This window comes from Rhinoderma darwinii, chromosome 1 (assembly GCF_050947455.1).
Source record: "Rhinoderma darwinii isolate aRhiDar2 chromosome 1, aRhiDar2.hap1, whole genome shotgun sequence".
Classification (NCBI taxonomy): Eukaryota; Metazoa; Chordata; class Amphibia; order Anura; family Rhinodermatidae; genus Rhinoderma; species Rhinoderma darwinii.
The window spans coordinates 430,556,703-430,572,880 of record NC_134687.1 but is presented as its reverse complement, the minus strand read 5'-3'; the positions used below and the strand labels follow the sequence as shown (position 1 = coordinate 430,572,880).

The 16,178-nt window shown below is 42.4% G+C and overlaps 1 protein-coding gene across 2 annotated transcripts in view; it reads left to right on the top strand.

The window, feature by feature from the left end:
* Positions 1–15,935, top strand: part of GIT2 (GIT ArfGAP 2) — a 117,699-nt gene extending 101,764 nt beyond the window's left edge. For both annotated transcript variants that reach the window (XM_075830682.1, XM_075830672.1), the window contains 4 exons: positions 391–473; positions 3,741–3,929; positions 10,073–10,136; positions 12,672–15,935. In XM_075830682.1, the coding sequence (XP_075686797.1) occupies positions 391–473; positions 3,741–3,929; positions 10,073–10,136; positions 12,672–12,884 (549 nt within the window). In that variant the 3' untranslated portion in view covers positions 12,885–15,935. The remainder of the gene's footprint in view (positions 1–390; positions 474–3,740; positions 3,930–10,072; positions 10,137–12,671) is intronic.
* Positions 15,936–16,178: the final 243 nt, after the last annotated feature.

The window sequence follows — 16,178 nt, the reverse complement described above, 5'->3', positions numbered from 1 at the left end:
CTCCCTCATTTCATTTCTATAGGCACAGACCTCAACTTCCTGAACGCTTAAGTGTAATGACATGGTGGGAGCTTTTACTATAGGTGTTTTAAACACACAAAACCAACAGACTCACACACTGGTGTTAAATGTTTTCATAGTTTGCGTAAAGATTACCCCTACCCGCACAAATATGTATATGAAAGGTTATGGGAGTATAATAAAAATGTATTCACGTGGCTCTGTTTACAATCGTGAGGTATCTGCGAAGCTTGGAGGGATCCAATCACAGTAAATCCTACTGCGGAATGCATACGGTCATTAAGTCTGTGTACTGTCTATGAAGTAGCACCTACAGACTGCCCTAAATCTATAAATATGTAAAGACCAGTATCTGCTCGCTCACTCTAGGGGTCAAAAGTAGAAAAGCAGACCAGTGTACCAGAAAGCGACTATGATAATACGCTTCATGATGCAGAGCTGGAGGAAACAAGGTAAGGCCAAAATTTATTAATAAAATATTTTAACTGTAATAAGCAACTTTGCTGGCAATTTTTTTTCCCCTAACGAAAGTAAAAGAATTAAAAGCGAATTTCCGTCTTATAAAGTGATGGCATATCCTATATGATTGGTAGGGGTCTGACTTCTGGGACCTCGCCCATCTTGAGAATGAAGGGGCTGCAGCACTGATTTAGCGCTGCGTGCTCTTCACTGGTTTTTCCCTGCACAACGGCACACCCGGCCACCTGCTGTGCAGGGAGCTGCAGTATGGCCCAATTCAAGTGATGTGGGGCCAGCTGCAGTTCTCTGCACAGCTGGGAGCACTGCTGTGCAGGGAAAACTTTTAACTTGGTGATATGCCATCACTTTATAAGATTGAAATAACCCTTTATGGAGGTTTGGTTAACCATCTCCTACTGTTTTGTGTATACAGCTCCTATGCAGACATATGTGCACCAGCTTCATACAGCTACTGCTCAACCGTTACAGGCCACACGCAAAGGCCCCATGCACACGACGGGCAGTATTTACTGTCCGTAATTACGGATGAAAAAGACGAATTATGGACCCGTTCATTTCTATTGGCCACGGACACCTTTCAGTATTTTTACTGATTGGTGTCCGTGCTGAAAAAAAATCATAGGACCTGTCTTATTTTTGTCAGTAATTACGGCAAGGACTCTCCCACAGAAGTCTATGGGAGCTTCCGTAAATACGGACCGCTACTGATGTGCATCCGAACACCGTCTGTATTTACTGGAGCATTGCTAGGCAACATCTTGATGACATCATTTGCAACCTCCCTCTTTTTGTACTGATCCGTATGTACGGATGGAATACCGATGCAATACGGACTGTATTTACGGACACCCTTCCGTATATACAGATGAAATACGGATGCCTTCTGATCCGTATTTACGGACAGTATTTCGGGATAGATGAAAATACTGTCGTGTGCATAGGGCCTTGCCCTGTATGTAGTCTGACGCTGCAGTCATGTACTAAGCCCTCCTGCTTCTTTCCAACCTACTCTTGAGCACTATAGGGCACCTGTGATCAGATCAGGTTAGTATAATTCACACGTTTTAAATCCCTGAGAAATACTTCCTAGCTTAATATTCGCACAGCCATATCCATGTGAGAGAGGAGGGGTGACACAGGCTTACTGGCTACACCAGGGGTCGACATGTGGCACCCGGGCAACAGCTGGCATGTGGGGCATAGTTTACTGGCACCCTTCCCTTTCCCGATGTTCACCGCCATTGTTTGCTTGGCGGCACGGAACACAGGGAAAGAGCAGTGCTACATTATGTGCTTGGTGGCGCTGATCACATGGGAACAGAGCAGCACTGCTTCTTAACACTAGGCGGCGCTGTGTTGTGTGCTTGGCAAGCACACAATGCAGCACTGCTCTCACCCAGTGTAAGTTCCATTTGATTTCAATATGCCATTGAAATCACACGTAAATCTAAAAAAGATGCGCTTCACGTGCACAAAAAGTTACCATGGAAATCAAGCTTCTGGGTAAGGAAATCTCTGGCAGCTCTCTCTCTCCTGTGTGCACTACCTGTCCTCCACCCCAAGCTGGTGTTCAGTAGCTGCTTTCTCCTGCGTGCAGCCTTTCCCCTCCCTGCAAAGCCTGTGTTTAGCACTTATAAAACGATCATGTTTGCAAGGCTCGCTAAGAACTTTAGCTGTGATCTTTTTATCTTTCCACACACCATACAAAAGATTGTTGACCCCTGTAGGCTACACTATTTAGATATGTGGGGATAATGAGCATGCTTCACAGGGAACACCCACTGTGCTCTGAACTTGCATCCTCGAAAGCAGGCATGTCACAGAAAGCAGGTCTTAAAAACTAAAGCAATACAAAAATCACTTAAACAAGGGGTTATCTAGTGGTCCAGAATAATAATAATAAAAAAATAACCAAAGTACTTTTATGCACTTTCCAACATGCACACTAGTAATTCGTACTGCAAAAGGTTTCTTTTTGCTGTACTTACCAACTCCCAATATCGCTGCAAACACTCTTTGACTTTCGGCTCTGAGGCGGGACTTGCAGTTTTGGCACGCTCTGAAACTACATATCCCGCCATCCTCTGCTTTCCACTCTGCACATCTTTCACCCAAGTGACCGCAAGGGGATGGCACTAGCACTCTGTTCTTTAACTTGCATGAAGCCAACCCCTTGCCTCCCCCTTCTGTTCGTGTTGGCATGTCATCAATTCCGTGACCGCAAGGGGCTGGCAATCTTACTCTGTTCAAGCCCGTTGCGGTCACGTGATCGGTGATGCGCCCACACAAACAGGAGGGAGAAGCAGCCCTCTGTTACGTGGTGCTGTGTCGATACTCCACAGCCGAAGAAGAAACTTCACAACTTCCTGTACCATGTAACTGAGCAGTGGAACAGTGGATCCACGCATGTTTCACAATACAACTAAGGGCCTGTTCGCATCACCGTTCGCTTTCCGTTCCGGGGTTCCGTCTGAGGTTTCCGTCGGGTGAACCCCGCAACGGAAAGTCAAACGGAAACCACAGCTTTAGTTTGCGTCACCATTGATATCAATGGTGACTGAAACACTGCTAATGGTTTCCGTTTGTCACTGTTCCGGCAGGTTTCCGTTTTTCCGACGGAATCTGTAGCGCAGTCGACTCCGCTATAAGATTCCGTCGTTAAAACGGAAACCATTAGCAAGGTTTCCGTCACCATTGATATCAATGGTGACGGAAACGGAAGCTGTGGTTTCAGTTTGACTTTCTATTGCGGGGTTTACCTGACGGAAACCTCAGACGGAACCCAGGAACGGAAAGCCAACGCTGATGTGAACAGGCCCTAAGTTAGTAAGGACTGTAATTTTATGTAATAAAATTAATTTAGAATTTTTTTGGACTGCTGGAAAACACCTTTAAGAAAATGTATCTACAAATAAGTTCTTTTTTTTTTCCCCGTGTAGCAGCAGCAAATACATTACACAAGTTTGCAGATTTCATATACAGTCAGTACATCACTTGTGTGGCTTAGCCTGTGTGCACAGGAAATGAGTAATGTAATTTAAAAACCATTGTAGTCCGAAATAAGCTTTCTACATTTAGAACATGAATCTAGCCTGAATTTTCGCTCCCTTTGATCTAAACTGATTTCTATGTCGGTAAGGTACACCTAAGTTAGTACTTTAAAATGTATCGGAACATAATATAATGAAATTTCATACTTCTACAGTAATAACTTTTCTAAGCCGCCTCTGTCTATACAGTTCAAGTAGGAAGGGGAGACAGAGAAGCATGGCCTGGCATGGAGAAGGCGCCATTCCTGAAATGGATGACTCTGATTTAGTTGTAAGCTCCACTCTGCCCACCACCGAGGATGTAATTCGTAAGACTGAACAGATCACCAAAAACATCCAAGAGCTGCTAAGGGCAGCACAAGAAAACAAACATGATAGGTAAGTTCAGTTTGATTAGTCATTCATGATCCACAATCAACTGTGAGTGGTGTTATTGCAGAGTTGAAGGGTTTAGGAACCAAAGCAATTTGGCTACGAATTGGCAGACCATGTAAAGTTACAGAGCGGGGTTGCTGATTGCTGAGGCGCATAATGTATAACCGTTGCCAATGCTCTGACTAAAAACTGCAGAGTACAAAACCTCCTGTGGCATTAACATCTGCACAAAAACTGTGCGCTAGGGGCTTGATTTGCTTGGGTTTCCATGGCCGAGCAGTTTCATGCAAGCCTTACATCATCAAGCACAATGCCAGGCATCTGCTAGAGTGGTGTAAAGCACACTGCCACTGGACTCTGGAGCAGTGGAAGCCTGATAAATCACACTTCTCTATCAGACAGTTTGATGGACGAATCTGGATTTAGCGAATGCCTGACTGCATTGTGTCAACGGTGAAGTTTGGTGGAGGAGGGATAATGTTGTGGGGTTGTTTTTTTTAGGAGTTAGCCTAGACCCCTTAGTTCCAGTAAAGGGAAATCTTAATGCTTAAGCATACAACTGTCCAAAATGTCTTGATATGCTTAAAGAGGCTCTGTCACCAGATTATAAATGCCCTATCTCCTACATAATCTGATCGGCGCTGTAATGTAGATAACAGTGGTTTTTATTTTGAAAAACGATCATTTCTGAGCAAGTTAGGAGCAATTTTAGCTTTATGCTAATTAGTTTCTTAATGACCAACTGGGCTTGTTTTTACTTTTGACCAACTGGGCGTTGTACAGAGGAGTGTATGAGGCTGACCAATCAGTGACCAATCGGCGTCATACACTTCTCATTGGTCCAGCCCAGCTTCTTTCACTGCACAATCACACTAGAACAATGAGAAGTGCATGACGCTGATTGGTCAGCGTCATACACAGCGCTGATCAGATTATGTAGGAGGTAGGGCACTTCTAATCTGGTCATGGGGCTATTTTTCATACTGATAACCTATCCACGGGATAGGTCATCAGTATATGATCGGTGGGGGTCCGACACCCAGATGCCGCGTCGATCAGCTGGTCTGGCTGCCGTAAGTTATGCAGTGGTCCGTGCCGGAAGCAGATGGCTCTGACAGCTTTATAGCGGCCATGCTGCAGTACTGCATCTCTGCTCCTATTCATTTGAATTACCATCGAAGACATTTATGGCATATCCACATGATATCTAGTAGATGCAGGTTCCGCCTCTTGCACCCGCACCTATCTCTAGAACAGGGGTCCCATTACGCCTATAGAAGTGAACGGGAGTTCTGGAAACCGTGTAGCGCAGCTAGCTCGGCTGTTTCCATTTTTCTGGCTGCCTCTTAATTCATTCTCTGCCTGGATGCGGTGGCCACCTCACATTGTTCTAGTGATCCCAAAGGTGGGACCCACATCTATCAGACATTTATGGCATATCCTATGGATATGCCATAGATGTCTTAGATGGTAATACCCCGTTACGTCTTCGAGAGCTTGTTGGCCCTCTGTAGTAAGTAATGGGATGAGCAAATATCTCTGACCAGTGTTTACCCGTTAATAGTCAATGGTCATAGTAAAAAAAGGATGTGCAAAAGATTTTTCAAATGGTTAGATTTTGCGCTGCGGCAGGCAAATGTGGCTGTCTTTTATTTTAGAAAAGTAAAGGAAAACTGATATCTCTATTATAGTGTATTTGAGGCTTCCTATACCAGGTCTGGACAAATCTTTTCCCAAGCTAGCTAATGACCTACTGTAGGGTGGTCGATGCACGTACAGAAAAATGGAATCCTGGTCTTACACATCACTTAAGATTTTGACTCCAAGCCCTCCTGTAGTGAGAAAAAAAAATCCCCTTGGTGGTTATAGCTGTCCCCCACTCTGCCCCCTACTTCCTCAGTCATCAGAGCAGACCTCCTACTTCTCCAGTCCTCACAGCAGAACTTCCCCAAGCTCCTACCTCCCAGTAGTTGGAACAGGACTCTGCCCCCTCCCAGTAGTCTGAGCAGGACTTTGACACCACTTTGTAGTCACAGCAATAACTTCCTCCTAGTAGTCACAACAAGGATTTTCGCGCCTCCCACATGTAGACCCGTATTCTGGTGCTCCTGCAATGTGCCCTCTGCCGGCAGAAAGCTACAATCAAGCAGCCTATTGCCAGATACTGTATGTTAGCAGAGACCAATGGAAGAAGCCACAGAGACAGATACAGAAGCATCAAACAGTCGTATGTCAGTCACTGTTCTTTTTTTCAGCCTTTGATCACAAGAGAACAAAACCAGGTTATCGCAGCCACTAGTCTCCCTGGTGACACAATTTTGTCTAGTCCTGTCCCAGTAACATCTGAAATAGTGTATAGAAAGTATTTTTTTTTCTTGTGATTTCATTTCTCAACCGTGCATAGGGGACAAGTGGTTTGAATCTGCCTATTTGATATTACATGCAGTATTAATACCCATGATTGTTGAATCATGAGCTCCCTCGTGCTGTACGGTTTCTTAAATTCCAGACTTTACTGTCAACATTCATTCATTACAATACAGCAAGCAGAGAGACACCGCAAAATTTACCAAATTGAAAAGGTTTAATAATAATTGCATCACTTGCAGCCCCACGTGTTTTATTCATAAGGGGATGACCACTGCAAACCTTCCAGATTTCACTAAAATGGAGGCATCACACCATTCCCTGTTAGTTCTGCACAGTCCGTATAGCTGCCCGAGAGAAACCATGTCCCGATGAGTAAAATTTTGGGTGGGTTAAAGAAGATTGATAGTAATTGCATTGGAAACCGAATTTTTTTTTATTTTTTTTTGCAGTTTTCCTTTAAGCCAGGTTCACACAGTGCACTTTTGGTGTAGTCATGTAAAAGCGGCTGAACCCGACTTTACATGGTTTGTATGACAGAAGTGGTCTGCTTTATTTGCGCATCCAGCATTTCAGGGTATAATCTGAACTTTTCCCTATTGTAATTGTGGTGGTGACTGGACCCGATTTGCCACAATGGATCAAGTTGGTGCACACTTTAGCATCATTCGACATCCACGTTAATGGATACGAGTAATAATTAACGTTTGCTGTTTTTTCTTCTATTATTTTACCCTCTGACAGCTGGTGTATTGCTGTTACTGCCTAAGGAGGAATGCAATATTTTATTAGCTCCTTGTATGCCACGATAACTAGAAGCAGCTTACTGGCAAACATGGCTGATCAATCCGATGGCTATGACAAAGTTATGTCCCCTATTTTAATGTGGCAAAATGATAAAAAAAACACATTATAGACCAAATGTCTAGAATGCCATTTAACCTGTAATAATAATTTTATATCGAACAGTGAATATGTTTTTTTAGGGTTAGCCAGGTTCATTTCGGAGCCAGGTTGTTGTTATAGCTGTTTTGCTTTCTTCTAGTACTACCTCCTCATCCTATATATTTTATTCCTTTTAAGAGTCTTCACCTATTCACTAAATAGTTTCTGTATTGTTTTTCTGTCATGTCCTTCGCTTATTCTGACGCAGGCCCTTTGAACGTGAAAGTGTGCGTAGGCTGAGGCACAGCCTCGGTTGTTTTAGCACATTGGTTCCTTGGGCAGAGAAAGCCCCACTGCAGCCACTGACCCTCCAGCCGCCAGACTCTACCTCCTGGTACTCCGGCCTCTGTCCCTGTTTCCCAGGCACAGTGACCTCTCGATTTTTTCTTTTGTTTTTGCCTGTCTCTCTTTGCTGCAAGCTGTCATGCCCATTGGTGGAAGTAAACGAATTACCATAATGCCAATATGTCATACCCTTTTCCATGGAAATGTAACGACATTCGTTCTTTTTCTATTTAATGTGATGGCAGGCTTTCGTCTTGCTCTTCACACTGCCCTGTTTTTTCTTCTACCTCTGGTCATGTTCTAATGAATACTCATTGCATGCCTATGACTGGTGCGTCGTACTACTCGCCATGGTTACTAATTGCAGGCTTTACCTATCCGCCATTGTTTTGCTGCATTATGAGCTATAGATAGTAGTTAGAGGAAGTTTTCCCATCATGCATTGTTTAGAGTGTAAAACACTACATACTAATTGTAAAGCTTTTGCCATTACATGCGGGTACCAGAGGTATAGTCATGTCCATTCTTGTAAGCTGTATTACAATATATGGAACTCGGGATGGCTTTTGTAGGGGGTGTTACTCCACGATTCCCCCTTTTAATTTACACGCACACATCACTGCTGTTTGCTGCTATTCTATGGCAGTGGTTGTTTGGCTGGGACCTTACAATGGTGATCAGTGATATCATTTATTTCCATAACGGAGCCTGAGGACCCTCCCAAGTAATCGGGGGGCTCAGTAATTATGACTTGGGGGGATAGAGATACTAGGCTTACGAGGGTGATATCTGAAGCGGTTTTGTCGACTGCGCTATTGATTCTGCCCAAAAAAACGGAAACCTTACGGAACGGAGACAAACTAAACCATTAGCAATGGAAGCGTTACCATTGAGATCAATGGTAATGCTAACGGAAAGCTGTGGTTTCTGTTTGCCTTTCTGTTGATGGTTTCCCCTGATGGAACCGAACGCTGATGTAAACGGGCCCTCATAAGAACATGACGTCATTTAGGAGCAGAGAAAAAAAATGCAACCTCCGCACCATAACATGAGTGTTTGTTATTCACACACGTATTGTTGTCCTTCTTTACTAATAATCCTGGTGTTTGACAGATGTCCTATCCCTGGAGTGCGGCTCTGCTGGTGTTGTGCTATTAATGCTGTGTATACGTGTTTGAGGTGTTTGCATCTAATGCATTATGTTTTTATTTAGTGCACCCTTTGTGTGTGACGTTTGAAGTACATAGGTTATCGAATATGATAAGAAATCCCAATATTCAATGTCATAGTTGCCAACAAATACTGGAATCTTCCTGGTGAATGTTGTGATTTGTTGCCCAGGTGCGACTCTGCTAAAAGGCCTTCCACAAATGATTATAACAAAACATGTATCTAGTCCGAGCTCTTCTTTTACGGATGAAAGAAAGTAACATCCTAAGTAAATCTAGTTCTCATGTCTTCTATTGGAAACCATAGGTCATTAGAACTTCTATAATAGGACCGATATGGGAAAATCCAATTTATGTTCCCATCTACAGAACCTAGGTGACCTTTTACAGTGCCTGTATTCACTTCGTATACAGAGCAAAATTGCTGTTGTGATGGCCATCAGCCCTCGTGTGGCTTGGACATTGGATGCTGTCGCCAAGGCACTGTAGTGTGGTTGCAATATGTTAAAGGGGTTGTCCACATTTTTTATTTTTTCTATTAATTAATTTATAGAATAGGAAATCATACAGATTTCTAATATACATGTATTGCTTCCGGAAAAAACGACTGGTCTGGTGCACAACAGAGACCAACGGAAACCCGTTTATCACCATTGTCTATCACCATTGAAATCAATGGTGATGGAAACGGAAACCTCTGGTTTCCGTCTGTGTCAGTTTGAGTCTGTTCAGGGTCCCGTTCTGACTGAAAGCTCAGATGGAACGTCGGAACGGGACCCCAACGCAGATGTGAACAGAGCCCTATAAAGTATTTCTACCTCCAGCAACATCTCATCATGTGTCACTATCAGTGAGAAGAATGTAAGAGCTGCTCCTCAGTCTCCTCTGTGGTGTTGCGTTTTTTGTTTTTTTTAAATGTAACTTTATTAACAACATCATTTAGAGACGGGCAGTTATTTTCTAGACCATCTAGAGACCGTGAATACAGGCAGTGAAGCAGTTGGTCATCGTTATTCCACCATTACTCCTATTCACTTAGCCCGTGGATGTGTCCTCCTACGTTGCCTCAACACATCGTGTATGTGGGGGTCACATGACTGGCGCCATATTTAGTCCTATGCTGGTAGCCTGTGGATACATTACATAGGATTAATCTGTGGGCTATACCATTCTTTTGTGACAGGGGCCTCATGCACTATAAGAAATGTATGTGAGCAGAACTTCTAATACGTGTATATTAGAAAAGTGTATGATTTCCTATATTACAATTAAGTAAAAAAATGGCCATGCTTCGCAGATATCCGCGATCTTATTATACCTCTACTATCTACCGCATGAATGAGCGCTGATTTTCATAGATTTCGTTGATTGTTTTTACAGCTATATACCCTGTTCAGAAAGAATACACGTTGCAGTGACAGAAATGGCAGCCCTTTTCCCAAAGGTAAGCTTGTTGCTGTGCACTTGTAATCTCAGGTCTAAGGCTGGACTTGGTGATCTTGACCATGCTAAATCCCCGGTTTACTCCTGAAAGTTCATATACCCTTCTAGAATCATCCTCGAGCTGCCAGTATATACCCTGCAGTCCTCGTGGCTTCACAATAACATAAGCAATTCTCTGATATCAAACCAAATGCAGCCCACCAGGGGAGTGATGCCATGAATTACAGAACTTACCACCCTGAAAGTGAAGTCTGAATCCAACAATACTTCTATACCATTCCAATGAATACAAATTGTAACCGGTTGCTGGCTGCCCAAAGATGGAGAAGCTTTTAGTTAACCATTTCTGTCTCCGTCTCATACTTCAGCCAGCTAAATATTCATGTGCAATTCATCTTTACGTTTCTGAGCCCAGCAACCATATTCCTAGCAGGAAGTTTCTGCTTCCATTGATAAGTATAGTGTGGATGAGTGACTGTTCACACCGGGAGAGACAGGGAGGCAGTACTCTCTGTGCCTATATAATTGTATATGCAAAAAGAATGTATTGCTCCACATAGCATATACATGTGACGTGTTCCTGCAGAAAACAGTGCGTATTCACATTCTTCCAGCTTCTGGTCTGGTCACTGATCAAAGACCAGAAAAGAATCGTATTTGTTCATGTTCTGTCGCTTTAACCGCGCTTAATGAATGCACAGGATGCAATGCTTCTGTATCCTGCTCCTTCACGGAGTCACATGAATTGGTCAGTAGAGCTGCTATATCTAAAAATACCCCTATGCACTTTACTCATGAAAAATTACGTCAAGATGCAGCTCCTGCAATTCTATCCTGCCCTTAAAGAGGCAGCTACATATTAGAGAGGCTCTGTCACCACTTTATAACTGCCCTATCTCCTACCTAATCTCATAGGCGCTTTAATGTAGATAAGTAATGTGTTTGTATTTTTATTTTTTTTTACGTTTTATTTTTGACAAAGTTATGAGCATTTTAAGTGTTATGCAAATTTGCTCTTAATGCCCAAGTGGGCGTTTTTTTTTTTTGTTTTTTTTACTCTGGTCAGCGTCATACGCTTCTCCTTACTACGCCCACTTGGTCAAGTGTAAAAAAAAAAGCGCCCACTTGGACATTAACAAATTTGCATAACACTACAAATGCTCACAGCTTTGTCAAAAATAAACTTTAAAAAAAACACCTTACTTATTTTTAAAGCGCCTATTAGATTAGGTAGAAGATAGGGCAGTTATAAACTGGTGACCGTCTCTTTAAGATATTATCATAAATGATACATAATACATTGTCTGTCCGTGTCCACTCCTTTGCATCCAGACATGATTTTTGTACGGCAAAATCCTGAACCACCTAGGATTCTGAGAAATAATTCTGTTGGACACTTTGGTTGGTCTTAGAGGGTCTGCATAGACTATGGATGTCACATCTGCTGCACATAGACATCAGACACCTCCCCGATGAGGGATATATCTGCCCAGTACTTGTTTTCTCCAGATTAAGGGTATGTTCACACGGCCTATTTTCAGCCGGTTTTCGGGCTGTAAACGCCCTGAAAAACTGCTAAAAATGTGGGTGCTGAACGCCTCCAAACATCTGCCCATTGATTTCAATGGGAAAAACGGTGTTCCGTTCCAACAGGGCGTTTTCTACGCAGCCGTTTTTTTAAAACGGCTGCATAAAAAAACGCCTTGTAAAAAAGTTCATGTCACTTCTTGAGCCATTTTTGGAGCAGTTTTGACTCCATAGAAAAACAGCTCCAAAAACTGCCCTAAAAAACACTGCAAAAAACTGCTGAAAATCGGAGGCTGTTTTTCCCTTGAAAACAGCTCCGTATTTTCAGATGTTTTTTGCTAAGCGTATAAACATACCCTTAGGGTTCTGTTCCATCATGCAATCTAAGGCTGGATTCACACGAGCATGTTCGGTCCGTAAAGGACAGAACGTATTTCGGCCGCAAGTCCCGGACCGAACACCGTGCAGGGAGCCGGGCTCCTAGCATCATAGTTATGTACGACGCTAGGAGTCCCTGCCTCTCCATGGAACTACTGTCCCATACTGAAAACATGATTACAGTACGGGACAGTTGTCCTGCAGCGAGGCAGGGACTCCTAGCGTCGTACATAACTATGATGCTAGGAGCCCGGCTCCCTGCAGTGTGTTCGGTCTGGGACTTGCAGACGAAATACGTTCCGTCCTTTACGGACCGAACATGCTCGTGTGAATCCAGCCTAAAGGGTCACTCTGGCAAAAACACTGTTCTACCTGGTGCAGGGCCTCTGGGGTGGTGCATAACACGGGGATTTTCTCCTTGCTGTTCTCTGAATCCCCGTGTCATGCTCCACCACCCCTCAGGCCCAGCACTGAGAGTTTTTCCTGCAATTGCACACAAAACATAAATTTTTGTCACTGAGGAGTTAGAACATTTCATCTGCAAACGTAGCGTTTATACCAGACCGCTAATGAGATTCCTGGAAAAATAGATTTGTGTCTGACCATTTTGTGCCCCCTTCTGTCTTATTAGAAACCCAAATCCGACATGGTGAGAACATCGCTACGACTTCTTACGTCCTCTGCTTATCGGCTGCAAACAGAGTGCAAAAAGGCCCTGCCGATAGAGTCCAGTCCAAGCTCCGACATTCAGCTGGTGACACAGCAAGTCATTCAGTGCGCCTACGACATCGCCAAGGCGGCTAAACAATTGGTCACCATCACAACCAAAGAAAATACAAACTAACAAATGGTGGTCACCTTTTTGTTTTACCTGAAGTGGAACTTTGATCTTTTTTTCTTTAAAGGTTTTATTTGATATTTAGGCAGGTTCATCGTAAGACTGTCAGTATTACTATTTGCATGTTTTACTTCTAAGTGTTTCTCTGGACTATCTTCATTTAACCTTTTGCCTTATACGTCAACTGGATTTTCTGACAATTCAAAAAGCATTGTACTCCATCCTCCATTATTCAGAGGACATAATTCTGTGTTTTTCTATCGCTGACAAAATGATGGCTCCTTTTTCATGTCATACAGAATATTGCTGGAACTCTACTTTGTGATCCTGGCTTTATGATTTGGACTCTTCACTTAAATATCCATTTTATGATCCTGATTTAACATTTTGGCTTCTGAAAGATTCCAGTAATGCTGGTCTGTGCAGTTGCTGGTCCAGCTGTCATGAGTTTTGATTACTATAATCTTCATGAAGCGCGCAGGATATAATTTCTACTCCTTTACTCGTTACCACATTTTTTAGATTATTTTTTTTTCACTGATATTTAATATAGGAGTAGTACCGTAGAACTTGGATTAGTGTCACAAGCCCTCTTAAAGAGGACCTGTCCGTCGTTCTGATATGTCTGCTTTAGTAAATACAAGCAATTATGGAATCTACTCTTGGAAATCTGAATTGTGCTGTTCCCCTGTTATCCCTACTGGAAATGTATGAATAAACTGACAACTGGTTGCTACTATTCCCTTTGTCAATGTGGGTTGTCCCTACACACTTTGATACTGTCAATCAATGCTACCAGTGACCATGTGACGGGACGAACCCATTTGACAAGATGCTAATCCCCTGTGGTCTATTATTCCTCCTGGAAATAAATGAATAAATTAACGCACAACATAGAGTTCTAAGAAAAGATGCTCCACAATTGTTATTTCATGGGGAATGGAAGTATTTTCTAAAAACAAACCTGTCAGTAAAGGTGACAGGTCCTCTTTAAATAGAAGTGCCTGTACTGACTACAATGACTCTCTCATAAGGTTACACATTCAGATCCGTGGCCATTATTGTGAACTTACCGAATTAAGGACTGAGCATCTGTATTATATAGTGATAATGTACTTTATATTAACTTTCATATTGTGGTATGGAATCTTGGTACCTAAATCCCACGTCATCCTTGACGTACTGTATTAAGAAGCTGCATTTTATTCAGGACTTGCGCAGGTGGATGATGGAATTGTTAAAGCATAGGTATAAGTTTTGAGATCCATCCAACAAGATGATGCAATATTCCCCTGCCCCACTATTACTACGTTTGTACTGCAGGCAGTAGATGACCTTTTTCTTATAGACCTCTTGTATGATGACTCGATGTTCAATGTTACAAGAATACAGGAATAAGAAACTTGCGTTTTGGGACTATTTTAAAAGAACATCTTTAAAATGGCATTGATGATGCATATAAATGGTGCTAGAAAATAAAAGTAATGTATGTGAGGCCTTATGAGTGCTGTGAAAAGTGGGGTTCTGACTCGGTTATTTAAAAAACACCAACAACTTTAGAGATACCACACGCACATTAGAAATAAGAGGCAATCCACTTTGTCTATGGAGATTTGCAGGAATGCCATAGAAGATAGCAAGGTTTCTTCTCCGCAACCGTTAATTTTGTGGCTGCAGAAGAGCAGCCAAGGCATTTTAAATGGACATTCATTGATCTCCACAATGACCAGATCTAAAATCCAGGTAATGACTCTCCTCATCCCAGGGTCTGGCATTTTACCATTGGTCACAATCGAAACATGACCGTTTTCTGCTGTTGGTGGGCCCTTTAATTGTGGAATCGTAGACTTTGTACCAAAAGAATTTGTTAGGATTTTGACAAAGTAGTAACTTGTATGTGCTAAACTTATAGGAAGTTAGACAAGAGTTGAAAAGGCTGAATCTTCCACAATTGTAACTATACTATTGGTGTAATCCCAATTTGCTAATAATCCATATTTGATGTACATATAAGTTATATGAATAGACTCTCTGAATATATATTAAATTGATCATGCCTATTAACATCTTTGTTGTGGGTCTAGCAGCAGCTACCAGACACCCCTTGGAGTTGATCTCTGAGAATAATCTTCACTTATAAAGTCTACCATATGAATGGGCGCTCAAAGCCACACAAGCCTCCACGTGCTGCTGTACAGGCTCAGTTGGGCGCCATATGTACAGAGCTATTGCTTATAAGGCAGAGTACCTCCGTACATACTAATGAAAAACACGTATGTCAGACTGCACCTCTCTGGCAAAATAGCCTATGGTCTGGTATTCTATTTTCCATGTGGGGTTTGTCCTATAGCCTAACCTGGGTTAGGATTTGGGTCCAGTACATATTTTATACAGTTTTAATTTTTTATCCGGTCTGTTTTTTGATCTAATAAAGACACCAATATTGCCAGAGAGGTGCAATCTGACATAAAAAGAAAACCACGTGTTAGTCCATACTGATTCTAGTATACACGTTGACTAGCGCTCTTGTTAATTTATATGATTTAAGTGGTGTCTGCTATTCTTTGTGATGAGCACCTCTGTATATATGGTATGCGATAAAGCACCTCGTGGTTTTGTTTTATTGGATGTTTACAGAATCTAACAGAAAAAAAACCTGAAATTAGAGGCAAAGTAGGGGACCTATGCACTTGAATGGGATACCTATTACAGCTCCATATGGGGGTCACATACAGCAGTAGCCAGATCTAAAATTCAGTGTATAAATCACAAGCAGCATCTATTCTTGTGCATTGCAAATATGTCCCATTTCTGATCATAACAGTTAATTTATTAAATGATCAGGTCCACAGTGTTGCCCTTTCCATGCCACTAGTAGATTATATATTCTGTTATTCTACATCAAACTTTTCTGTAAAGGACTTGATTTTAATCATTTATTGTATGTTGAAAAAATGGCAAATGATCACTGGCAGTCCGGTATGGCAGTGTGGAGGTATCTTAAAGTGTAGCTAAACGTTTGACAAACTTCTGCCATAGTGTCAGAAGTTTGGATTGGTGGGGGTCTGAGCACTGAGACCCCCACCAATCGCTAGAACGAAACAGCTGGAGCTCTCGTGTGGGCGCTCATTTGGTGTTCGGCTTTTTACGGAAATAAATGTATCGGTGTACAGACTCAATAGAAAGTCTATGAGCCCGTACTCAGATACATTTATCTCCGGAAAAAGCCAAACAGACACGAAGTGGCTCAGCGCTCACACGAGGGCTTCAGCTGCTTCGTTCTAGCGATTGGTGGGGGTC